General features: G+C 42.3%; 1 protein-coding gene across 1 annotated transcript in view; it reads right to left on the bottom strand.

Moving 5' to 3' along the window:
• The window catches only part of LOC131262628 (cyclin-dependent kinase 14), a 124,163-nt gene that overhangs the window by 8,554 nt on the left and 88,065 nt on the right, over positions 1–27,544 (bottom strand). Inside the window, exons 4-5 of the mRNA XM_058264675.1 lie at positions 11,494–11,690; positions 4,358–4,449 (exon numbers count right to left, since the gene is read on the bottom strand). Of these exons, the coding sequence (XP_058120658.1) occupies positions 4,358–4,449; positions 11,494–11,690 (289 nt within the window). The remainder of the gene's footprint in view (positions 1–4,357; positions 4,450–11,493; positions 11,691–27,544) is intronic.

The following is a 27,544-nucleotide window of genomic DNA, read 5'->3' as shown; positions in this document are numbered from 1 at the left end:
CAACAATAATAATAGCCAAATGACTTCCACCAAGCGAGAAAAACGGAAAGCCACGCAAGTCCATCGCAATACCCCACCCCCCAGTCCCACCTTCCTTACAGTGATATAAACCAATAATCATCGACTGAAGCACCCAATCGGGGGTCTAGACACACTAAAACAACGGAAGGCGACGGACGTGGCTTATCGGAGTTGTTTCGTCCTGCCGATTGCCTTGCGCTCGGGCAGCAAAACAAACCGGCCTTTCGCCAGATTTAGCGACTTTGTCCGGAGAGCGAATGTCAATAGAGGATTAAATGAATTATTTCTCCCATCCCGTTCGCCGATCCGGGCGGAAAGCTCGGAAGGCTGGGCACCTAAATCCCGGCTGGTAGACGGGAGGATTAGAAGTTCGTCGCGAGGCAGAAAAGATTCACCATTGCATTTCTAATCGGGTTTGCTGGAAGTAATCAACAGGGAATCCTCGGGTGCTTCTGCTGCTTGGTTGGTTGGTTGGTGGATAAAGATACGGGACGAGTGTTCTTCTTTCGCAGGAAGAACATAGTCATCAACTGGAGCCAGTGACAGGGTCCATTATCGACCAAGCGGAACGATTCGATGGCTTTCCGTTGCGAGTTCGAAAGCTACACCAGCATTCGGCGACGGGATAGAAAAATGATTTCGTTTAGGGCGTTCGTTATCATTTACTCTCCGCTTGAGCTTGCTTTTTCGTTCTCCTCCCGAACCAACGTCGACGATGACAACGAATATTGTTTTCGAAGGTGTCGCCTTTCCGGGTGGGCGGGTAAAATACGTAACACGAAAGGAGCGGAATTAATTTAGGTCCTCTTTGGCAACCTCATTCTGTACGCCTTGCTTCACGAGTGGGCACCATTGTCATTATTTCGCTATTGTTATTTATAGTATTGATTGTCTCGAAGACCTAACGCTAGGGAAGGAGTTCAATAATGTTTCCCAAAGTTGGGGTGAAAATGGATCATGGGCCGAAAAACAAAAGCCAGTCTTTTATCTCTCACACCACGTGAGTATCTGCGTAGGAATCCTAAGAGAAACAAGAATCCGAGAAGAAAATGGAAAATCTCTGGATACAATTGGGTGAATACGTAAGAAAATACCTCACCCAACGCTCGAGAGCATAATGAGAATAATGGAACGGTGCCACCGGGCGGACCCCGGTGTTTAAATACTTAATTAAACGACCAGGTGTCCTAATGATGATGTCTCCTACTCGTTACCGTTCGCCGCAAGAGTGATGGGAGCTCGTTTATTAAATCTTCCGGCCCTGGATGCCAACAGTCACGCTGAGACGGTTCGGCCATGATTGATACAGAAAGCGAAACCGAAGACTGTTTTTGTTTTACTGCTGGGAAGAGTATCCTTTAATCTACCGCGAGGGCGTAGCACAGTGAACCGGACGCAAATGGGAACGACGATGGTTTGTCCCTAGAGGGAGAAAGATCGCAATGTCCCTAGCCGAAACTGTCATTAACCGCTTTCCAATGAACGTGCGGTACTACGATATCAATTTCCCAAAATGAATTTGGTTTACTAGCATTACACGATCGATGGAAACAGCAAGGCGAGAAAGAGCATTTTGACAAATGCTTCGGATTTTTCATGGTTATGGTGGAATTGAAAGCCTGATATTGGGTTAAACAAAATAAGAACAAACAGGGTTTAAGTCTGTACAAAAACACAGAGCAAGGTAGAATATGTTTGATGAACGATTTGATTATTCTATATCTGAATCTAAACTGTGATAACGGTCAAGATTAAAACATCTGCAAACCAAGTTACTTTCAAACATTAATAGATATGATAAAAACTATTGCGTGAGAAACATTTTTAAAACGATTCTGTTGAACACAATGTTTTTTTCTTATAAACCTACGGTCGAGAGAACGTAACTCAAGCGATGAAAAAAGTTTTTAAATTCCGCAGCAAACTAGCAACAAGCTATATTCCGTTCCACCAGTTCATCTTGATGAAAAATTCTTCCAAACTTCCCTTGTTCTTTTAAACAAAAGAAAGTTTATCGTCCAATAAAACAGCGAAAAGGACAAGAAAAAAGCGAAGCAAAGCGGATCGTGATATAAAAGGTAGCCAATTCCGATGTTTGAAGATGTGTTTCGCTTGTAGAAAAAGTTTAGTAGCTTTTTCGGAGAAATTGTATTTTTGTGTGATAACCTTTTGGTCAGCGAGAGTAGCAAGAGTCGACGAATGGTTGCCACACTAGCTCACACGCTAACAGTTGCCGGTCGATAAGCCAGACCAAGGCACTCTGGCTCTGAATGTCTTCGGAGATGAAGATTGTGTCGCCACCCAACAACGCACACTGTAGAGCGAGACCCTTTTGGTTTTATGAGAAGGTGGAACAACTTAAAACAAATAAGAAAAAGTTAAAGCCAGCGCAAAGGTCAGTATCGGTCGGAGGCTGAAGAAATTCTAATGCTGTCCCTCGTTGAGCGCCAATGACGTGCGTTCAAAGCTGAGGACATAAAAATTGGGCTCACGTCAACATTGTTCGGCGAACGTGCCGCTTCTCAACCGGGAGCGAAACATTCATCGTTTAAAGGTCGTGCCCGCTGTGTTTCTTGTGTGCACAGTTGATTGGGGGTGATCTTTTTAGCGATTTGTTGAACTTTTTAATCAATCGATCAAAGTCGTAGTGCTTTGTCGGGCTTTGATTTGTAAATGTTGCAATGGAGGGTTGTTAACCACTCCTCGCCTCGTTCGTCTGACTGTTTCACTGTAGTGTTAGTGTTTGGAAAATAAATGATTTAAATATGCAATCGTTTGGAATCGCTGCAAGTCAACCCCGATTCATTACTCATTCGTTTACAGATAAATTAAACGATGCAGAATGGAATGGATTTACATTTGTTTTCTCCCGCCACCGTTAAAAAAAAAAAAACAATTGGTCGACGTATCTCCCAATGTTTTCATTCTTCCCCTAAAATTCCAAATTCCACATTCATTCTTCTCGGATAGTAGACGATTTATCGTTCGTGTTTCATACACTCCGTGGCAAGTGCCCGGTTAAGAGCGAATGGAGTGTAATCGGTGCCGGGAAACTGCTGTCTAGAAGCACCTCTTTCTTGTATTTTCCATACATAACGAGATGGGAAAACCGGAAAACTGTAGAACGGCACTCGTGGGGCAGAAAGGAAAATAAAAACAACTGCCAGAAGATCCAACGAGCAACGAGCAACGAGCATAATTTATGATGTCTTTTTGGAGGAAATTGCACTCGACCAGCTAATGGTTGGTGAGCATAAAACAGAAATTGTATAAACAAAACGAAAAATGTACAGACAACAAAACGAAAAATGTAGTCGGAGGTTTTCGTGTTTTCCTATGCTGCCACAAAGACGGTAAACACATGTCTTCGTACGATGACGATGATTTTCCAACGCTCTCAACCATGCACATGGGTGAAACTCAAAACAACACATTTCCGTCAACAAGGGCGCTTCATTTTCAACAAGATTTTGTCAACGTGTCTTCACAACTTCAACATCACGGACAGCAGCACATGGTTCGAAGTTTTTCAATTGACATATTAAAAAAAATCTAGCGCGAAACACATAAAAACTCCAACACACATTACGCGCAGTGTGACGAAAACCAAACCAAGCGTTGCCCGCGCGGCGTTCAGACTACATCGTTCCACGTTTTATGGCGGTCGATTTTCATAAATAATGCAATAAAATTTAAATTTCTTTATGGCTACTTTCGCCGCTTTTCGGCCTCGGTCCAGGGACCACGGTTTTCGGGACGGAGGGCTCGTTCGATTTTGCCCTTTGTTTTATCACCCCGTGTGCCCCCGTATCGCCGATTGCCCTAACTAAACAACTCCCCCGGGAGGATACCCGGTGGACAAATATCGTTGGCAAATTGTCCCGGATTAGGTTCACCATTCGGGCACGTTCGGGCCCCCGCCGTTGGTTCCCTTTTTTTGGCCTTTCGTTGCGTTCGTCCGTTGCGTAAAGTGCGGACGCCAATCAAACGCACATACGCGCCACGTACAAAGGCTGACGGGAGGGGGATGCGAAAAATGAAGAGCGTTTATTTGGCTGCTTTTCCTTTGGGCAGGGTTTTGTTTTTTTCCCGCAAAGCCATTTTCTCTTCTTCTTTAACGAAAGTGGATCGACTCGAAAGTTAACCGTGTCACGTCACCGAAAGGGGTAGCATGATTTTAGGACTTTTCCGGCTGGTTGTTTTGTCGAGTCGAATTGATTTCCCATTAAAGCGAATCAAAGTGATAGGGAAATTTGTGCAGGACCGGTGTGGACATTTTCTAGGCTGGAAAAGAAAATAGAACAAGTGAAGAAAAATAGTACGGAGGTTTACTTACTTGCTATAACCCTTAAATACCGTTGCGTAGGATCCTTCACCGAGTTGTTCTAGTTTGATATAAGCTTCCGATTTTCCGAATGGCGAGTCACCCTGTGGAGCGGGAAAAAATGGGAGAAAATTTCATTAAACACATGAATAAGCACAAAGAGGAATTGAAGATATTGAATTTTTAATAATTTTGGAATTTCGTTATCTGTACCGGTCAGAAAAATCAATACGTTTTACTTGAGTTTGACGATAAATATTAATGGAGGCGCCCAGTATTTCTCACGACAAACCGGTAATAACCGGTTGGCAGTCTTATTGAAATATTTCCGCCGACGAAGCACTCTTGGAATAAAATGGACAATTTTACGCTGCTTGAGTTTGCCGCAAACCCACTACTCAGCAGATGTAGGATATACAGTTTGATAGGATAAAACGGTGGAGCGACTCTTTTAAAGGCACTTTCCGACAGGTACGCCGTATTTTGATGATTTTTATTTCTCCACAGACCGTGAGCGAACGGACAAAAAGGTACGTAGAAAAATAAAACACTACGCGAGGTGAAATACCTAACGTCATCGTTAGGGAAAGAATTCTAAGCCGAACGAAAACCGGTTACCGCATAGCGTAACGGAACGTAAGGCTTGTCGATGCGCTTCGGTGGATTAAGGGTCACGGTGTCAGGAAGACAAGACGCTGGGCAATAAAGTTAAATTCTTAAAAGCCTCGGACATCTCCCCTGTGTTTCGGAGCTACGATCAACCGAACGGTATTGTCGCTTTACTTTTTCGCATCGGGTATTTTCTGGGACGAACTTTGGGTCAACTGAGCTGACAGATCCGTACCTTCGGGGGTTTCTGGTGCCGCTGGAAACGCACTTTAAGCCCACCGGGGGAAACCCGAAAAAATTCCAAGAACATGGGTCCAAATACCGACAAATTTAAACAAACGAAGATTTACATCTCGTATTCTACTAAGACCGTTACGAAAAAAAACTTCATAGACTTTCGTCGTGCATTTGACGTCTGCAAAACAATGCCGTTCTTGGAACCAACGAAAAATAGCGACGAGGGTTCGGAAGGACATCTTAATTGGTAAGCCCATGCCGTCTGTAACAAGAGGACCTGAGGTAACTAGAATCGTTTTGTTTATTGGAAACATGCTGCCAGCCTAAATTGTTCCTCTGAGAAAGGGCGGATTTGAAATGTAAATTATTTATTAAGAATTTTTATTAAGAAATAATTATTAAGAAATTCAGGAACACAAAAATCAAACGTGCTTCCATTTCCAGCAGAACACTTTATATGCAGCAAACTATCCGTTACGTTTTTTAAGCCTCTTGATTCGACATTCACCCATTCATTCAAACAATAAAATCAGTTGCTTTTAACTGCTTGTCTTGAACAATTTCTTTGAGCGCACGTTGCCCGTTAGATGTCGTCCGATCCCTCGCCGCGTGGTCTACTTACACTGCTACATTGTAGCAACGGAATTACTTCCGTTTCCGGGTGGCTGTGTAAGCGCAAAATACCCCGGGATGGCAAGAAAATGAAACCCAACCACGGTACACACCAAATGGTGGATAGAAGAAGGAAGAAAACTTCGCTCACTTCAACCCCGCAAAAGAGGCCACCACTTGTGGGCTTAGGCAAAGCAAACAAAACAGAAAAGAACTTCCTCTCGAGAATCGGAATGCCGCACGGGATACTTTACCAATGCACAGGTCGCTTCGTAAATGCAAGAAAAGTATTTGAAACGACACGAGGGTAAGAAACGGGTGGCGTGGGGAGGCGAGATGAAATTGCACCTTGACGTAAAATAAACATCAAAGATCTAGAACTCACGACGAAGATACCAGACGGAAACACAAAAGGAATACGATAGTATTAGTATCAGTAGGAACTATGAATGTTGCATACGTTACACTCGTTGTAAAATGCACTACAAGAAAGATTCATTTGAAAACATTGTAAAATTAGAATAAAAGTTTTGCTTAAAATAAACCAAAATAAAACATTCATATCAGAACAAATTTAACAAAACTCGAATAAAAATGATTTAAAATTTCTTTAATTTACGTGGTCTATTTTCACATTGGTTTGCAGAAAATAATACAAACACAGTGCGACATTCGTCCGCAAACACGTTAAGCTATTGAATCTAAGTTTTCTGGTGCTGTTATTACGTCGATTGGCAAATGTTTAACTTTCGAAACTTATTTCGGTTCTTCTAGTTTACCCAACCAACGGGTTTACACTGTCAAGGCAGGAAATATATCTTCGATAAAGTATTTCCACGATTCCCGTTGGTTGGGGTTCGGGAATCGATGGGAAAGGGCACCATCGGTGGCGAAAGTGGACGGAAAAAGCTAGGAATTGCATCCGTTGCAGAATCTACTGACGGTCGTCGCGAAAGGGCGAAGGATCATGACCGGAATACCCACGGATAGAGATCTCCGATTTCCGTTCTTTTTCTTCGAGCTTTTGTTGGTTCCGCTTGAATAAAAACTACTGAGGGGAAGACATATTTTACTTCCACTTCGTGCGACGACAATGTGGTGCAATGTAACACGATGTCGACGACAGTATCGTTGGGCGTGTATGGGTGGGTTTGCGTGTGTGTTACGTTGACAAACGTCTCCACCGGGTGGTAAAGTCCACTGTTTGTCCAGATATTAACGCCTTGAGGTTAGTTTGCACAACGGAGCAATGGAGTGAAGGGGTGTGCGGTAGAAGGAAGCGCCTTGCTTCTTGTGCTTTTCTCAACAAGGACAATGTTTGGACAGTCGATTTTGCACGACTGAGCTTACTTACGATATCAGTATCGAAAGGTATGGTAGTAAATTAAACGAGAATGGAAAAAGTTAGGTTGAAAAACAAACCAATAATACATTTTTCAATACTCTTACGGAAAATCAAAAGTGGTTAAGTGAAAATAATCAACATCAAAATGTAAAAGAGTAGAGATTTGATTTATTAATATTTTGTACCTTACGGACAGAATATGTTATGTTATGATATGTTTAAATTATAGCAATGTAAAAGAAAGAATCATCAAGAATTGTTAGGAATGCACTAGAAAGAACAAACCCCCCTGAGGTCTATATTTTAGAGTACTTCTTGTCAATTCCACGTTCTATTAGAAAAATCAAAAACTCAATTGCTCAACTCTCACATCCAGTTCATTGGCATTCATCCGGGGGTAGGTACTTTACCGCTTCTGGGTACAGTACCGTCCAGAGGTGCTTCACAAGTGCTTCAGCAAGGATCCATTCGCTAAAGTTATGTAAAATGATATTACACAGTTTGACGCTTGCATGCATTCACACCGTCCTCTCCTGGGTGAGTGGAGCCCCAGGTTCTACGGTCCGAACCGAAATGGCTGACCTTCCAAGGGATGAAGCCAGCACAGGACTGAACTGCCACGGGCGGTACGATGAAATTGCGAATCACTTCACCAACCGTGGAGGGTTACAGTTTTCGTCCGCAGAAGTGGACGAAATTATACCCGAGTCCGAAAATGATTTTCTCATCTTTTTTTCCGCATCGGATGGATTCGGCACAAAACTGATGCTGCCGCTCCAGGGCCCGAAAGTGGTTACCACTGGGTGCTAACAATGGTGGCTAAAATTAGCAACAAAGTGAAACAGTAATGAAAATGCTAATTTTCTCTGCCCAGCCATTGGGACGCTTATTCATTTCGTTTTTGTGGTCAATTGTATCAAATACGGCAGCGGTGGGTTTTGCTTAATGATACTTATGCAAATGTTTTGATTCGAATGTTGATTGAAATAATTGGACGTTCGATTGGAAGCGGATCGATAACCAAATTGAAATAAACGATTTTTTATTTTTTTTTGGGGAAAAAATGTTCGATGAATTCAAAGTTCATTATTTTCCAACAGTAACAATCACTCAACAATAAAGGTTTTATAAACGAGAAAGGGTTTTGTGACTAATTGCTGAGATTCATTAAAAATCAGTAAAGCAACAATGTATGTTTAACATCTGGCAGCAGCACCGTAGGTTCGGGACGTTTGCAAATAGCGTAGGTAGCTTTGCAAAAAGCACAGATTTTCGATTATGAAAGAGCATATCCAATTGAATGGAAGCGAATACTTTCCTCCGCTCAAGCTCTGCCGTAGGTAAAACGTTGGAAAGGTCACAGTTGAATGTGTCAGGCTTCGGTTCGGATGACGTTCACTTGTGCGCATTTTGCAACATCGAAAACGTCAGTCCGATAGGCGTCACTGTTTTCCGCATTTCGTTTGTGTGGATGGGAAAATTTCAAAGAACATCAGATGAAATTCCTGCGCCCCACTCATACAACACTGACGCACACACGCCAGGGAACTTTGTTCCATCATCATCAACAGCGGAAGTGAAATTTAATTTTCTTCGCCACGCACCGCAACCTGAACGTCAAACCATTACCGGGGAAAACCGCAAAGAGCCTTTCTGAGGCATAGCTCGGAGTTGAAGGTGTGAAGTGTGACACCGAAGGGCGAACAGCAAGGACCGTTTCGGGGGTGTGAAAGTGTCCGTGAGAAGGATAAATCGCTCACTTATGGGCCACAAAATAGGTCACCGGCAAAAGCGTTACGGATCCGTGCAGACACTCACAGACGTGCACGGGTTGAGAAGCGCGCATTAGGGTGCGAGAGAGGCTCTGATTGGAAATGATTCCGGGCTTCCGTTTTCCTGCTTCCCGAAACTTCTAGGTGTGGCCGGGGTGCTTTAAGCTCCTACGGCAATTTCCAGCGAAGAGTCATTACCATTCGAGATTGAGTCGACTGCCCTCGCTCCATCCTCGTTCCCTTTTCATGCGGACATAAAATTATGCATAAAAAGAGCATAACGTTCACCTCCGGGGCAGCACTATAATCGTTATTCAAGGGATTTGTGTTTTGACAAGTGTAACCTTCGAGAGCACCCGACCCGGCGGATACGTTTCTATTCGCGCGGTCTGGGTCGCGGGTGGTTGGTTTTCCCAGCGCCCGAGGGGAGGTGGATACAACTTTCCCATTATCATGACCACCCGTCGGATCATTTCCACTTCACCACCGTTGTTTCGGAGTTTATGAATTTCTCAAATTAGCTGTTAAGCGCGCCACGAAACATTCATGCTTTGGGAGGAACGGGCTGAATGTTTTATTAACGACGCTTCAAACATCCTTTTATAGGATGGAATACCGCAATGAATGTAAACACAATGTAAGAATGATTGACATGTAATGTTTAAACTCATACCCATTTTCAAAAGGCACATAACGTTTATACGCTGTGAACTACCAGGCGTCTCCATTATAAAACAAAATCACTGTATCAAGAAGTCAAGTTGTGGCTTCAGTTAAACCTGTAATTACATTGTTTAAATCAAAGCCCATCATACGAGAATAAATAAGTAAACAAAACATTATTTAAATATCAGCATTACCCACACAGTAGATCGTTGAATATAAAATCAACGAACACTGAGAAATATGTTGCAAGTTTTATGTTGTCTTTATTCGTTTGTTCACAAATAGTTCGTAAAATCATGGACCACGAAAACGCTTCTATGGTTGCTCAGCAGGAAAAACATCACAATGTCTTTACGTGTGCATCGAATTTTCTCGGCGAAAAACTTGGGTTTTGCTTTTACTTTAGCAAACTGATGCTTCGATTGCAATTTTTACCAAAACGAACTTTGCACAAGTTGCACATCTGATGACGTGAACTTTCGCGACCAAATAACGTTACCCGAGCGATTCATTTCCCGCTGATCACGAGAGCGCCCCCGGAAGAAAGGATAAAACTCCTCAAACGTTCAAAGACCCATAGCATTGCTTCACCATCCGCCAGTAGGAAATCGAGCTGGAAAAGCTTGAGCGGTTACAACTTTACACCGCTTGAGGTAGAAGAATGGCAAAAGTGTAAAGAAAAGTGTAAGAAAAGAAGTTGAACTTTGAACCGAAATCGGGAACCTCTTGGCGGTGCAGTGGAAAAGAAGTATTCAATTGTGCTTGATTGAGCTGTTTACCCGTGAATGGATGATTTGTGGACGTTTTGGTGCAATTGAATGAACGTCCGAAAACTTTTGCCTCGACCGTCTACTGTTGCCTTCTGCAGTAAGCATAGTTCATTGAAAAGGTGTGGCTGATGTATGGGGCTCTGCAGCGCAGTGCAAGTACGCGGAGCAAAATGCATTTTCATATTTCAAACAGATGGTAGAATAAATCATAGTCTAGCAGCACAACAAGCAAGGCATCATCAATTCACATATGCTGGTGTGCATTTTCTAAGTAACATTCGTTTTCTTTGCGATTCTTCTCACCACTTCAAATAATGTATTGGGATTATGAATAGGAATTTTATGAGAGAAAGAGAAGAAATATTTCAGTAAACGCGATTTGTAATCTTTGGAAGAATAAAAATGGTTGGAAACACAATTTAACTAACTATTAAAACAAATCGTAATCGTTACTTCAATATTCCCAAACAGTTTATATATATAGTTTAAGCTTTCCACGTTAGATGAGCATCATGGTTAGCTTCCACCTTTTCTATTTGAGGAGCAAGAAAGATGGGGCGATTTAAACCCGCAAATCAAACGGTCTTTTCTGCATCGAAACGGAACCATTTTGCTTTTGAAACATGAGAACATTATTTTTCTTGTAATATAATATATTCATAGACAGCAAGAGAGATAAATGTGAATGTTTAGTAAAATTGATGGTGCACAGCTTTGGAACATGTCAAAACCAGGGTGTAGTACTGACGCAACCGTTGTTACATACCAATCCCCCCTTTTTATCTGGACTTTTGGTTGAATGTTTAACCAGTGTTTCGTTTTTATTTATCCTATCGGTACAATCACTATACAAATTTTGAGAGTGTGAATGAGAAAATCATTAATAACGAAAGTGTCTCTGCAACGTTTAGCAGATTGTCGCAAAGCGAATGAAGAATCGTGACAGATAAGCTTAGAATGTTCATACATCATTTTTAAGCCTACACAAAATGTCCATGTTGCTTTTTTGCCCTGTTAGACTACGAGAATATTTTGACATCGTTTATGTTGCCACCCAAAAAAGGATTGTCTTTGGTGGATATTTCTTTTTCCATACCACGATATGCAGAACATACTGTATTTCAGATGGAAACTTACCCCGAATGCACTAAACCGTTTCCGTCTTGGGTGCGGGTCGTGTTTGTTCAGGAACACTTCGGACTTGGGTCGGGGTGGCTTCTTAGGTCGCATTATCACACGTGTTTCCTCCCGGATGTCGTCGTCGAGCAGTTTGCTGTCGGACGAAACCGAAAGCTGCCGATGGACTCGCTCGTGATCGCCTACTCTGTTCCAATCTGCAAGCGAATAAAGAGAAGCAAACACAACAAAATAAAATTATCTGCTTTCAATCTGTAGTGGAATATGTATTTTTTAAATGAAAATTATTTATTGTTTAATGTTAGCAATCGTTGATATGTCACTAGTTTTAATAAACAATATTTCTCCATGACAAAATAACATCTTTTGGATTCTTCGGCCATTACCAAACAATTTCCAAAACTGTTTCGCGTCATCAAAAAGCCATCTTCGGGTTGGAGTGGGTGAAAGTCATCCTTGTGCCCGCATGGGAAAAGTGGATAAGTTTCGTCTTATTTACACCGAACTTACTGCTGTAACTATTCAAAGGTAAACAGTGTTCAACGCAAGACGGACAAGTTTAGCTTCCATAGAGAGCTCCTGCTGATTACACACTCTTGTTGCGGGTACAGCTCATCGGAAACTGTGAAGTTTATCATCATCAACGCAAAGTTTGTTCAAAGGAAACCGATAGGTTTCGCTGAGCAGCAGCTCGATAACGGTGAGAATTTGCATCGAGCTTTCCGAAACTACTCCGAAGCAGCAGAGTAAATATTTGCCATACAATCCGGTAAGAAAATTCACTCAACTTAATTTGTTTGCATTATCAACTACCGACGGGAATGGATTTCGTGGATGCTAGTGGTCCGGAATCTCTGTTAGACGGTAGCTGTATTATAATAACATTTTACAGCCCCTTCTCCACAATCTCACCGAAATACAAGAGTACTTTCCAGCGTCGATTGCATTTGCTACTGCTATACCCTAGGATTACTGCATGATCCTGTGTCTGTCGTTTCATTTCCAAGACAGCGGGTAGGTGGCACACAAGGGAGCTAAATTTAATTCCCGCTGTCGCCGGAAGTGAATTTCTGCGAGCGTTTGCTCGGAGGACATTTTTGCTTCCCGCCGATACACCGGATTATGATATCCACGACGACGATGCTGATGAAGATGGAAATTCAATCTGACGCTAGGAGCTTTCAACAGTAGCTTTTCCATTTTTTGTCTCTCTTCATCCCTCTCGCTCTCTCTGTCCCGGAGAAAATGTTTTGTCACCGTCTTTATCTTAAGAAAATGTTTATTGAAACGTATTCCATCTCAAAACCAAGATTTAGAATTTTTGAAATCCCGTATAGCATTGTATCAACATCTATTTCCAATTAAATGTGGATATGAATAATAAATATGTTATAGCTTACTCACAACAGAACTTAATTGATGTAAATGAATACTTTCTTAGATTTGTTGTAATAAAACCAGATAAAGTTGTTTAATTGAAAAAAATTAAAATGGTCTTGCACAACCATTTGGAAACTCGATTAAGTGTGAAATTAATCGATGTGGATGATATCGAAAGATACCACCGCGGAGTATTGAGCTAACCACAATCGATGCACGTCGATGATCTAAACCGCGTAACATAAACGAACCAGCATCAGCCCATTAATCACCGGAGTGAAGGAGCAGGGGGAGGGGTGTGGTTGGATTATGGAAGCATATTTTACGCGGCGCGGCATAAAAACATGGTACACTCACACGCACCACGCAATACTTTCAAACAACCGACCGGCAAATCAATTTCACTGCCCATTTAGTTTAAACCATCCCGGGGAACCCGCGGTATTCTCTCAGGTCCGACTGTTTGCGAATCCAAGCTCAATAAATTTCCATTACCGTGGAATATTGATTAATTTTTAATGTTTCCGCCGACTGCCGCCTCCGCACTTCTCTGCGTTCTTCCCACTTTCTTTCCCTTTTCTTATGCAATTTTCTTCCGTCCAGTGAAAAGTGGAATATGTTTATGGTTAATGGAGCGATCGGCGAAGAGGATGAAGAGAACGCTTCATTGAGTATTATCTCGGCTTTCAGGAAACTTGGACAGCAATAATTTGTCGTCCATTTGCCATGCATTGGATCAATTTATTGATGATTTCATTTTACGCTTTCGCATTTATCCCGTGCGTGACGGACTGAAGGGGAAACATGGCATGGCAAAGGAAACCAATCAACGCAGATCGATCGTTCGATAAGAAGACGCCATCTGTGATGGAAGTGGTGGAGAATAATTTACGCCTCGCTCATTAAAAGTAGAACGTTGCGGAACGATACTTTTGAAAAGATGAATCAACTTTGGCAAAATAAAGTGGAAGAAGGAGTATTTTGTGATACGCACAAGAAATGGACCAAGTGAAAAAAGTTTTCCTCTATTGTTAAGCTTCAACGCATGACGGGAAATTAGCCAGTCAGGAGAGCAATGAAAATTACAATAAACGTAACGTATGCTAGTACATCGGATAATTTACTTTTCTTGCGGGACCATTCCTTACGATCTGATAAACGTTGGCAGGTCTGACCACTGTCGTGACGAGAAGTTATTAGCTCCACCAGGCAAAAGGGCCGATTGACCTACTTTCGGCTTTGTTTTTGCCTCAATAAAATACCATTTTCATGGAGATACAGGAAATGGATAATTTCAATAGACACGTTTTTATTGTGAGCAGAAATTAGCCATTCCGGGCGATAACAGCAACGCAAACTGCTCGATATGGTATTCAAAATAAAAACCTTGCCACTTAGCACTTAGTGGAGTGAAAATGTGCCTTCAAATGATTGCCATAAAGCAAAGTGGCTGTGTCTCTTTTTTGCTTCCATTTTCCATCTCAGCTTCCTTATGACGCAAGGTTTTTTTTCGCCCGATTTTCAGCCGGATCAGAGAAAACATTCATGGAACAACATTTGGAACACTATAAGGAGCATCTGTTCCACAGCAGGCTCGTTTTCGGGAGGATTTTTTCCATTATTTTCTTGTCCACTGAATACCTTTTGAAAAAGCGGAGATAAGGTGAAACGGGAATTGGAAAGTAAAAACAAAACAAAAAAGGCACTTTTTCTTTAATGGGGACGGATACGAAAAAGGTGCTGTATCTTCGTAAATAAGTTGGACTGGACGACCGGAAAAGATCCCGCATGAGGAGATTTCCGAATGGCATCGTTAAAATTAAATAAACATTAAATGGCATCGCCATAAGAATGTATCTCTCTTCGGAAGGTTTGGGTGAAAAAGGACAATAACATTATAGTGCATCGCAGAGCTTTCTTATTATTTTATAGAAAGTATATAAAATAAATGTTTAAACATAAATAAGAAAAATTGTAAATTTTTAAAAAACTTTATTTATCATGTTAAAGGATTTTTAGGGTAAAACAACAAAACTCAAATAACAGCAATGATTTAAAGGTTCAAAACCGCTCGATTGAGATTTTTTGCGTCAAGGTTTCGTTCTCTCACAAGCCCATCAATCGTTTTCCCTAATGACGCTGGGTTCTGCCCATTTTTCGGTCGCAGATGACGTTCCCTTGCGACCAGTCGACGTCGTTTCGAAGGTCGTGGTCCCCGTCCATTCCAACCGCGTCCCTCGGCCAACCCTCCAAATTTTCTTTTTCCTTTCAGCAAGGTGCTGTAAAAAATAATGGTCATTCGAAATGATCTTTTTCTGTACCGCTGGGGCGAATGAAACGAAAATGAAAATCAACCAGGGAATGTCGCTCGGTTCGGAAGCATTCCACCAGGATGGCACGCTGCAGAAGGACATTGACCATGGTTGGTTAAAGATTGGAGCAGTTTTGTGGTTTTTTTTTGTGTACCAAAGGCAAGAAGAAGGCTCGCTGGTGGGTTTTTGTTCCCTCTGTTGCATGGGCTGACTATCATCTTCACACGTCATTCTCAATGGCGCGACAGACGCGCCGACTCCAACCCCTCTTCTGAATCATTCAATGGAGGGATACGAGGACCAGCGTTATATTCTCGTCCTACCAAATTTCCTAGCGACCCATCTGCGCCCAACGTTAGCGTAACGAAGAAAAAACCCGAATGACCACCTCAAAGTGGGGGGATAAAACGGACACGGGAGGGTGTGGGAGAGTTCTGTTTTCTAGCCATCGCTTAAAGCAGACCACGATTCGTCTACTTCGACCCCATTCTTGGAGTTTTTATTTTGCGGCTCACAACTTTTCACAACACACAAGCCACTTCGTGGTAGACCCAACATATTGCGGAAAATGGTTGAGAAATTGCGGAAAATTTCGCCATCCAACATTTTCGCCAACCTTTGACCTTAGGCCTAAAACCCAAAAAAAAATAAGAATAAATAACGCAAAATCTCTATCAGTTGCCAGGTCTCGAGCCCGCTGCTGGCGGGGTTGAGTGGATGAGGCGAAAAACGACATGTTTTCGGTTGGTTGCGTTGCCTAACGAAGGGCGAATTCCGTGTCGTCGACGCGTCCTGGGCCGCGCAAGGTATGACACACCGACGATATGCACGTTTGACGTTTCCCTTTTGGAAGTTACTCGTTCCCCTCCCCCAGGAGGGGGTTTCGGTTGGCGATTCCATCGCGTGCGGTTTTCCCTAAGGTATGGTGCACCCGGTGGCGCATAATGGTCGGTAGTAGCACCCGTGACGCATCTTGCGGTACGAACGAGCCGAAGCCAAATTTGCCGTACAAAATATGGAGTCCCACGTGGAAACCTAACATTATACTTTTATCAGCGAGAGAGTGGCCTTTTTTACCAAAGTAAACGAATCACCAGGTTGTATTTGTGGGTTTCCCAGGCAAAACCCCTAAATGGAGTAATTTCGAAAAATTGTAGGTAGCATTTGTTGGCCACACGAAAAACTTTGGTAGCGGTTGTTTGAATTAAAAATTATATTTGAATGTATATTTAAACTTAAATTAAAAAAAAAACAACCACGAACTAATAAATACACTCAAAAATTTATCGTTCTCGTGTTACTGTGCGTAGGAGAAGTAACGCGAGATAATTAGAGATCAATTGGTCTCAGGTACGTGTATTTGCGGAAGCGATTGTTTAATAAAACATGCATAACGACGAGCATAACAATAATTCAGGCACAATGCAAAACAGTAATTGCATGCATAATAGAACGGGAAAGCTGAAACTTTAGCTTCCTGCGATGGTCTTTAGGAAGAGAAAATCGGTGTAAGGCGGTGCAAAAGCTTGCGAAAGATCTCATTACATGCTTTTTCTTATTTGATCAGCATAGATTTAGGGTTTGGCTGTGCAGAAGGCGTGAAAACATGGTAAGAAATACAAAAACAATGTGCTTATGGATGAAAGTGAAGAAACTTTTCGCAAGCAACCTTGGAAAAAGAAATGTAAAAATAAGACTCCTCGTTGGTAGCTTAACGGAGGAGAAAAGTTTTCTCCGAAAGCACATAAAGCATTCGTCTAACGCTGATCAACCCATTTTACGAGAATCCTTTTAACTAACACAACGGAAGAACAGCATGCCTTCCGTTGAACCAGCGAGTCAAAAAGCACCGAATCAGAAACAAAAAAGAAAGCTCACACACGGCTCGGTGGAGTAGCGAAGGGAATGTGCGGGATGTGGCCAAACATGGGACATAGAATTCCCTTCTAAAACACACAATAATGGTGTGCACTTTCGGTCGGTGGGAGGTTTTCCTACCCAAACGGTACGAAGCGTAGTTTAAGGTTCATAAACGGAAATGAGCATGATTTATTCATACAAATTGTTTCAGTCAGGCCGGCCCGGGTTTCGCTCTAGGGGAGGGGGAAGGTAGGAAGGACGGTAGGGTTTTTGAGTGGTAACATTTTGCGAACCCTCCCAAAAGAAACGAATTTTGAATCCACTTTCCTTCGTGGCCGTGTCTGGTTACGTAATGGGGGAATATTTTCTTTCTTATGATGGAATAGAACATTACCGTGTCTCGCAACAACGAACGATGCTACGGTCTCGCACAGTTACCCAGTTTCCAGGGCGCCCGTAGGAAGTGTTTCAGTTTATGATGTGCTCTAATAAGGCGATACTACAAAGTTTCAACGCGCGAAACAGTGTTGAGCCGACGTGGTTATGATTTATTTAATTTTTGAACGCGCCATTTGGACGCTTTCCCTGGGAAATATCGCGAACAGCCGTGTCTGCAAACCTCATTTGCATGGCTAATTCCTTACCGAGAGCAACGTGACGTGGAGAAAATTCCGGTCAATGAGAAAAATGGGTCACTAGTGTGAGCTTCCGGGTTTTCATGTTATTCACCCTGTTTCGAAGTCAAGTTGTTCCGGTAGTGTTGGCTTAATTCCTTTATTTTATTCATCTCGATTCACTGTTCCATGCGACATTGTTGTAGTCGTATTTTAGAGGACTCTACTTGCCTCCACGGTATCGCGAAACTACGCGCCACAGGGTCGCACTTTCCATTTTCCTTACCCACCCACGTAGTGGCGCCATACGCGAAAGGACAACGACTTTCCAACAGAACCATCCCCAACCAACGCCGGAATTGCTGGAACATTTCAATGCACTCAAATGCACAAAACGTAAAAAAAACCAACAACCATCGACGGAAACCCATCCGGAAGTGCTTTCCCTCGAGAGCCAACTCCCCCTTACGTGCTCCCATGGGAAGCAGTGTGGACTTTTTGCTATCGTAATTCACCACCACTCTCAGGCCCTGATGCACGCTTTGTAGTCCGGTTTGCATTCACGAACGCATCGCTCGAATGGGGAGAATGTAACAATGCGGTGCGCCAGTGAAAAGTGTCGTCGTTGTATCCGCGAACCACGTCATCTCCTGTGGGAGAGCCTGGATGGTTGGCTGAGTTTGCCTTCGGCGAAGCGGGATAAGCGGCGCACGTTTGACACAATTTTCGTACAGTGGAAGAAAATGCGAAATGAAACTGCACTAACTGCACAGGACGGGTTTGTGCTGACGGTGTATGCATAACAAGCAGCGAACCTTGGCAATAAAAGAGTTGTTTTATTAGCAAGCGAAGAAGATCGGGCAACGAATGCTGTAGGCTAGGAAGGATACTACAGAAGTGATGGTAAGGATAGAAAAGTTTGTAGAACATACGAAGCGGAATTATTGTGATTTAGAAAAATAATCAATATGAGAATTACATGGATGTGATTATTAGTAAACACAAAAAAAAATCAAAACCCATGTTAAACATAATTTTTACAATATGCCAGGTTGGCAGTTTTACTTTGACATAATTTTAACATTAAAATCCAAAACAGCGGTAATTGAAACCGCTGCACATTTTTTTATTTTAATGCCTCAGCCTTAAGCCGTTTTGGCTTAACATATTTTCAAAAAAAAAAAAACCAAGGCTTTTCTTATAATTCAAGGTAAAAACTTTCAGATTTTTCTGCTCGTCCAATTCAGCTACTTCGTCATCTGTGAAGATTTTCCAAATCCGTAAACGGTTGAGTTTTAGAATGTTTGTTGACTCGTAGATCTTTTGGGTTTTTTGGGTTTTCATTCCTCCTCTTCTTCATTCCGCTAGCTCGGTGTGAAGCAAAAAAGATCGAATTTGAGTTGTCTTTTACTTTAGTATTTTTCAAATGTAAAATGTAAATTCAGAAAAAGTGTGCGCCAGAAAGCAAATGCATTAAGGCACATTTAAAAATTAATTTCATATTTTTAAAATGAAAAATGCCGCCATAAATTTAAAACGCCGTTTACGGATTTGAAAAATCTTCAAAAATGTCGACATTTTAAAAAGAGTGGTAATAAATAGCGCTAAAAAGCTTTCGGACAAGAGCAATGTATTCTAGTGGTAAACAAATACACAGAACAAAACTGCTCAGGATCACGTCTGAACAAAAATATCATTTTCAAAGCTTGTTCAATCAAGTGCGATAATTTTTCAAAACACTCCCCGTCTTTAATATAAAATAAAATACAGCAACAATGTTGTTTCGTATGAATCAGTCTAAACAAATTCAAAACACACAAATTCAAATACACAGAACAAAACTGCTCAGGATCACGTCTGAACAAAAATACCATTTTCAAAGCTTGTTCAATCAAGTGCGATAATTTTTCAAAACACTCCCCGTCTTTAATATAAAATAAAATTCAGCAACAATGTTGTTTCGTATGAATCAGTCTAAACAAATTCAAAACACACATTCTGATATTTATTAAGATGCCTTACATTGTCTTCTCACTGCTGTTCAATCCACTGCAGAGCTTCCGTCGCCTAGTTCCGGATACCCGAACGCACGCTCGAAAGCGCCCCCGGATAAAGCGGCGCCGGTTTTAATTTTCCACTGCTGCAGCATCGTTGCTGCTTCTCGCGAAAAAGATGCGGCTCGTAAAGTAGCCCGATGTACGATTGTTTCTTCAGTGCACAATTCCTATACTGCTCTCGTCGGTAGCAGCTGTACAGTTTTTGCATCCGAATAGAGTTTGAATGTTGTTTTTTGCTACAGTTTGTGTATCAAAGTTGTTTTGCAAAAAGTTTACCATTGTAGCAACCGTGTAGCGGTGGTTTATTTGATTTTGCTAGCGTTTGCTCCACTTTCAACCCAGTGGTTACGAAACATTTTATTTTATGTCGCACAGCAATAAAGATGTTTATTTGCCTTTCATCTGCCTTAATAAATAAAGGAGTGTGCAAAGTTTGGTAGTGAAATGTTGGGTTTGGATTACAATGTGAAAAGAAATGTGGTGTAAATAACAAGTTGTGTAGAGGAAGATCTTATCGAAAAAGTTTCGCATTTTTGTATTACAACTAATATTTCTTGATTGCTTGAAACCAGATATTTAGTGGAAACCTTGGAAATTAAGTTTCTTGTTGTGCAAGGTTTTTAAAATAAAAAAACGATAATAAACAATGTATAAAACGATAGAACAATCTCATTTGCATGCATATCGATGAAAACTGGTCGTGTCGATCATAATTGCGTCACGCTAACGGCAAATGATTACGATGAAACATTCGTAACGATCAAGCAACGTCCAGTGCGCTGTATAATGTTTCAATGTTTACATATAACAACGCACAAGGAAATGGAAATACTTCACACAAGACCAAGGGGGAAAGGCTATCGAGTCGCTAGAACCTCGCCGGGCTTACATGAAAATCGATCGGTATCACATAGATTCCGCGAAGCGATGCCATAGGGCGAGGTCACTTTGGTACTTCGTGGACGTAAGGCGACATGGTCGCTCCCTTAATCGACCCCCGTTCGAGGACCGTTCCGATATCATTCGTTACAATCTTAACGACCCTGTTGTTGCCGTTGGCGACGCTATCGATGGGAAAGGCACCGAGAACGAACGAGCTTTCGCCCAGCCGTAGGGTGTGTGTTGTTCCTGGGCTGATCGGATAATTTGTGGGAAATTAAAATTTATATTATTGTAACTCATAAGCATGCCCTGACGTCGTTGGTCCTGTTGGCGATGATGAGGCTTGGCGGTTTGCCACAGTCTCGAGAGACTTTCGTGACGATATCAGAGGGTAAAAGTGGCCATTGGGGAGGGAGGTAGTACAAAGACGATTTTCTGTGAACTAACGATGGTTTGTTATTATCCTTGAATGTGTAACGGGCATGTTACGAGCAGACTTGATGAACACATCGTTATGAAGGTTACGGTCTGAGTGCAGGGAAGCATAATTTGTTTTTGCTTTTTCTCAGCGTTTTTCGCCACGAAAGGACAAAAACAGCCAGATATAAAGATACATAAAAATGATTTCAAATAAAACAAAAACATAAAATGCTAGTCAAAAGATAATTTATTCGACTGGTTATTAAATTGTGTCCCAATTTATAATATTTGCGTGAAATGAATAACATTATCAAAGTGTATCGTCTGAATGCCTCATGCTGTAAAGCAATTCAAAAATAGCCGGAAACCAAAGACCGATGCATGAATGTTAACTATCTTATCTTTTCCATTGTTCTGTATATCTTCAATCCACATTCCACACATCCACAGACAAAGACATTGTTACCTTTTTTTCAATTTATCATTGATCAAGCATAAGAATGTGCGCTACGGTTTCGCCTGATTCTCATAGTTTTTCCATTTTGATTGGAAGCGAAAAGCAGAAGGGCAACATTTTACTGATTAGATTATGTACAACTATTGCGGGAATACCGCCACAAACGAAGACATACACATACACACACATATATATCTGGAGTGGCCGTGATTCCCCTTGCATGCAACGAGCAACCCAAAATCAATTCAATTGAGTGATCGATTCTCGCGGGAGTACCGGTCCCAGTGAAAGTTACCCAAAATGGGAAAACATGGAGTGGTTTATTTGGATTGGAAATATATTTCACCCCGCATTCTCACGGGCAGCGAACAACATACCTTCACAGTGCATTTGGCCGGGCTTAAGATCTGCCTCCCTTAGGAATGGGATGGTCTATCTCGCAGGTGCAGGTAGAACGGGAAATCAAAAAAGGAAAAGCAACAGACTGGAGCAGTGAGCCCGGAAACTTTTGTCTTCCACCGGCAAAGGATGGAATTGAATTTGAGCCGTCGAACCTATCCGTCACGGCGAAACCCGACGCGTGCGAAACATCGCAGAAAATGGGCTCCACGAAATTCCCCACGGACGAATTCGTATCGATTCGCCTTATTCGCAGGCTCGGGGGAAAAAGGCCGCCGCATGCCCGAGACGAACGAAAATCGTACACTGTATTTGGCTTAAATTGGAAACAGGGATAAGAACTGGCAAAAGATTGGAGTAGGAGGATTGGGGGATGGAGAAGTCGGTTACGGTTCACGTGCCAAAGCCAATCACGGTGCTGTCTTGTTCGACGCGCAAATCACGTGTCAAAAAGTGCGTATTAATAAAGATTGATCCGATGAATAATTGATGTGGTGGATTTAATTTTCCGTTCAAGGACAAGCAATGTTTACATTGTTGGCATATGCTTTTTGGGATATTTTTGTTGCTTTACTGAAACCATTTGGAGAGACATTATGTTATTAGCAACATATTTTAATAAATAGCAAAAAAAATCTAGTTCTTATTAGAATCAAAATAAAAAAAACAAATTAAATAAGTCTCCATGAATTTTATGTATGTTCATGCAAGTTAAAAGAAAGTAAATTAAAAACATCATTTCATTTTTCACCGGAAAATGCCACTCCGAAACCATGACAATGGACCAAAAAGTTTCTGGAGCGACAGGGTTACAAAAAATATTATTTAAAATTAACGCTCCCCAATTGCATGCTGTAAGACAATTTTATTATTCGGAACAAGTGTGCCGAAAGGCGACAGACACTAACGCTCCTTTGCAAATGTTCAGGAATGGTAAGCACTTCACACTTTAGCCAAACGTTCAAAGTGCTCACAAAAACAGCTAGGGAAACATTTTCTTCATAATCATCACACCCATTCATCTCTCCCGTCTTGACATCAGTTGCGGGCCAAGAGCAAGTTTGGCCGGTGCTTACACCGGGCCGCTTGAGTGGAAGCTTAAAACCCAACTTGGCGCCTCTGTGGCATAAGTTTTTCTTGGAAAACACCGCTCCCGAGAGCAGCGGATTATTAAGTACTTAGGTAATAAGTTTCCCCCAGAAAGGAAGGTCGTCTTGAAGGAACAACAATGCCAAAGCATCCGGGGAGTCGCTCGAGCACGGGCCGAAACGGGACGCATGGATACGCAAAACAGGACACAGCAGACAACATTTTGACAGTTTGTCAAGTGTCCTCTAGAGTAGACGAGTGCTTTTTCGACCGGGCGGATGACGGGTGCACGTCGAGTGAGCGCCCAAAACGGATGCTCGAGATTTGCCAACAAAAATAAATGCCATCTAAAGGGATGATGATGATTCCCGGAAGCGAACGGAGAGCTGAAGCGCCGAAAGGTACTTTAATCAAGAAAACAAGAACGGACCGAACGAAGCAGCGACCGTGGAAAAGAGTGGCACAAACAACTTCTGATTTTCATTACATGACAGTGGAAAATTACATTACGAACTGTCACGTCGGGGGAAGAAAAAAAGTTACCGGGCAGCGGGAAGAAAATGGAAGACACGAAAGCCCGCCCAGCAACACATAAAACCAGTCTAGACCGGTTTTATGCGCCAACGTGCAAAGGTTTGCCAAAGCGCGGAGGGTGTGTCTTTTATGGGGCGGGTGAGTCTCGTTTGAAGTTCTACCAACCCCTCCGGGATCACCGTCTCGCACCTTCCCCAATGATGCTGCTTTCCACTGGACCGAGGATGTTTTCTTCATCAAAAGTAGTTTTCGATTTTTGCTCACTTCGCCCAAACGAGGAAACATGTATATTTAACGAGTGCCGACCAAATGGACTTCTGGACCAGCGCTGGCATATCTGATAATTTTTCCCTATGCTCCGAACGTCGAAGTTTTACTTGCCAGAAAAAAGTCCTTCGATCCAGCAAGGACTCACATGTGGGAACAGCATTTTTATACTTTCCAAAGCAGGAAAAGAACGCCGTCGAAATGGAGCATTTTTTGGGATGGAAAAACTTTTTGCTCCACACTATTCAAAATGGACCACCGATGAAACTGTAACAGCGACAGTCAACACAAACACACACGCGTTCAGAAATACAGTCACATGGACTGTATTTTAATTTGAAAATGGATTCGAGCAATAACCGGAAGTTGAGCAACACATCCCATGCCTTCGCCCCGTCGAGCATAATGTAAGTGAATGTTAGTTTTAACGGTCGATCGGTAACGAAAATGAATGTGTAACTAATGGAATATGGTGTGCATACGGTGGAAGATTAAAACTAATCACCGGTAGCACTAATGGCGACACCGACGGCTAAACCAAACGTTTATTGTCGCACGAAATAGCCTTTCTGTAAAAGGCAGTTTCTTTGCCAAGCGTAAAGCGGATACAAATAAAATTAAATTGAAAAAATTTAAACATGTAGAGTGGAAAAATGGACTGTTTTTGTAAAAACAATGTTTAAAGATCACGATAAAATATCACAATAACATCAACTCTGCGAAATTAATTGATTTGAGTTTAACAAACCTGTAGAGAGAATATTATTCGTAATTGGCAAATTGCATGAAAATTTGTATTACATGAAAAATTGAATAACATAAAACCATCGTCCCTGCAGATAAGTTTCACGCGACACCAGGCGCCTCCATTATTTACCCAATCACTTAAAAACAGTAGCTCGCGTGCTCCAGCCAACACGATTTTGAGCGGCAATTTGATTAAGGTTTTGTCACGCGCCCACTAACTCGGAACGGATAGCAGCGGGAAGGTGATTAATTTAAATTAATGGAACAAATACACGTTCGTGCAGACAACACAAAGAACCTCCGGTCCGGCGCGTGGAAAAGGAAACAAATCTTTTCGGAACAGATTAACGCACAACGTTCGCCAAATCTCACTCGCACATTGGCCACGGGTCAAATGCGTTCGCAGTTTTCAGCAAAATGATGGCAGATAGATTTTCTTCCAGCGTGGCGGACGTGAAAATCGTTTATTCGGGGGGAGGGTGGAAAAAAAGGATCTTTCCAAACGGGAAAGAAAATGGACCATCAAAATGTGGCGGCTTTTCCAACTTGTTGAGCGTCGGCAAAGACGTCCGACGTTCGTTCACGCACCGAGAGGTGTGCGTAAAGGGTCGGTCCACGCGGTAACGAGCGCCCGAACGAACCGAGCGCTTCCAGAACCTGGGTAGGAAAACCCCCACCCACAAACAACCTGACGCCGTGAAAACTTGTTCAAAACAACCATAAATAAAATTCCACCTAAACGACGCACCGTAAATCTGGCGACCCGCACGGACCCGGCTGCCGTTTCGTTTTAGCGACGTTTCGCGGCAAATAACTTCCAGTTCAAACGCAAAAGAGCAGCGCGGAGCAGTGCTTAGATAACCTCGGGCAGGTTGCTTAGCGATGACAGTCAGCAATGGGAAGCGAATAGACAACTTCCACGGTGCGCAAAACCCAAAAGGTTACCGCGTTTACTGCCGGGTCTCTAAAAATGTGTGAAAAAAAAGTCAGCTCCATCCCGAGGATGACCAAGCAACAGGAAAGCGTTCGTAAATTTCAGACCTGTAAGAAATGAAAAAAGTGTCCGCTAAATACTTTATGCAAATAGTCACCCATTAAACGTTAACGATACTTTTTAACTGCTTCATCTAAACAAGGTCGACAATGTATGGGGTTTTCGTACGATCGACCACGTTAGTGGTTAGTGCGAAATAATAAAAAAGACCTTGTTATCACGGGTTGGACAACAACAGTAAAGTTATCTAAAAACCCTCTAGCATTAGCAACAATACATATTTTACTTCGCAAATATGAAAGGGGAAAGGGGGCATAAACGAGGTTTGTGCTTTAACATAACTTTAAGGATAACCGAAGGAACAAAAATACATTATTTAGCCCAAAACTTACTATTTCCGAACAATAGTAAAAAAATAAATTTTGGTTAGGACACACGGTTCTCAGTGGAATAAACAAGTTTGATTTTACTTGTTTGTTATAAAAATAAACTAAAAGCCTATTAGGTACACATATAAACCTAAAATGGGGTCCGCGACAGCCGAGCGGTAGCGCCGGTTAGAAAATCGGCCCATGAGCGCCGGGGCTCACCACCTCGACGGCGTGGGTTCGAATCCCAACCGAGACCGGACCCCTCCCCTGTACGAGAGGACTGACTATCCACGTACACATAGGGTAAAAAGTCTCGTAAGCCCTTAACGGGCAGGCATGACCAAGAGGTCGTTACGCCAAGAAGAAGAAGAAGAAGATAAACCTAAAACCTTAAGTCAACTAACTGAATCCATAAACTTTATGGTCTGGAGCGAAATAACATAAAGTAGAAATAAAACTCTACCAAAGATTGTCAACTATTACGACTGCCTGTACTTTCAACCCCATATGCTATATCCCAAAAAAGTACCGAAACACATTTAAAACAATCTCTTCTGAAGCAAAAAATCTACTCTTGCAAACTAGTTGCTTTAGAAATGGTGGAAAGAGGGAGCTGACCATGAATCAAACTAGTTTGATATATTTTTATGTTGTTTTGTTGACACTAAATGACGTAAGAAATCAATGACCAAAACCTCCGGCCGGAGCGACGACAACCATGGGACCGCCAGACGCCAGTTATTTACGCGTTTGTTGTGACTTGGGCACGAGGTTCACGTTCACCGAAGCATACGCCGAAGCTCGCCTGCTTGGCCTCTGTACGTACGTTTGCCAGTTGGGATGAAATATTGTCACCCATTCACTTTCATTAGATTTAGCTATACCACACAAGGCGTGTGTGTATGTGTGCATACCTAGACGAAGAAAGGATGAAGTATGTATCCTCTCCTACTCCTCATACCAAAGACGGCGCAATGTCGTTGTTTCTTGGCGCGACATCAACGACTGCTTCGAGGCTAGAACCTGATCCCTTCTGGTCGCGCAAGCTCCTGAAACGCCCTGCCCTAAAACGCAAACGTTTCAGCATGTGTGTGTGTGTGTGTGTGTGTGTGTGTGTGTGTGTGTGTGTGTGTGTGTGTGTGTGTGTGTGTGTGTGTGTGTGTGTGTGTGCCGAGGCTGCTGCTACGATAAAGTTATGTGGCTCGGACCATAATCATAAATTTATTTGCTCGGATAAAAATATCCAACCGTCCCTTGCACACAACCCATACACTCGTACACAAAACCACAGCAACGCTCAGCAACATAACGGCGGCGAATGGGACGGGCGTTCCTCCGTCGAGCAATATTATTATCGAGGAAAAAATCATTCAAATGACTTTTCCGTGGCCGATTTCGGTGTGGCCCGATTCGTTCGATGGCTTCGACGGTGTACCGATCGAATATAGTTCTCTATGCATAATGTGTTCGGTTGGAAAAATCGATCGCCACACCCGGGATAGGCTCCTATTTTCTCATTTGATTCCAATGGCAACGTCATTCAAACGGTGCGGGTTTCTATAATGGAATGAAAGCGAATGAAATTTCACATAGCCTTGAATTAATATTCCACCGAGCGCTATCGCGTTCATAATGATCATAAGCATAATATGTGTTCGCGAAAAACCG

The sequence above is a fragment of the Anopheles coustani genome, chromosome 2 (genome assembly GCF_943734705.1).
Source record: "Anopheles coustani chromosome 2, idAnoCousDA_361_x.2, whole genome shotgun sequence".
In the NCBI taxonomy this organism is placed as follows: Eukaryota; Metazoa; Arthropoda; class Insecta; order Diptera; family Culicidae; genus Anopheles; species Anopheles coustani.
Note: the sequence above shows the minus strand (reverse complement) of the source record. Positions and strands in the feature narration are given on the sequence as shown.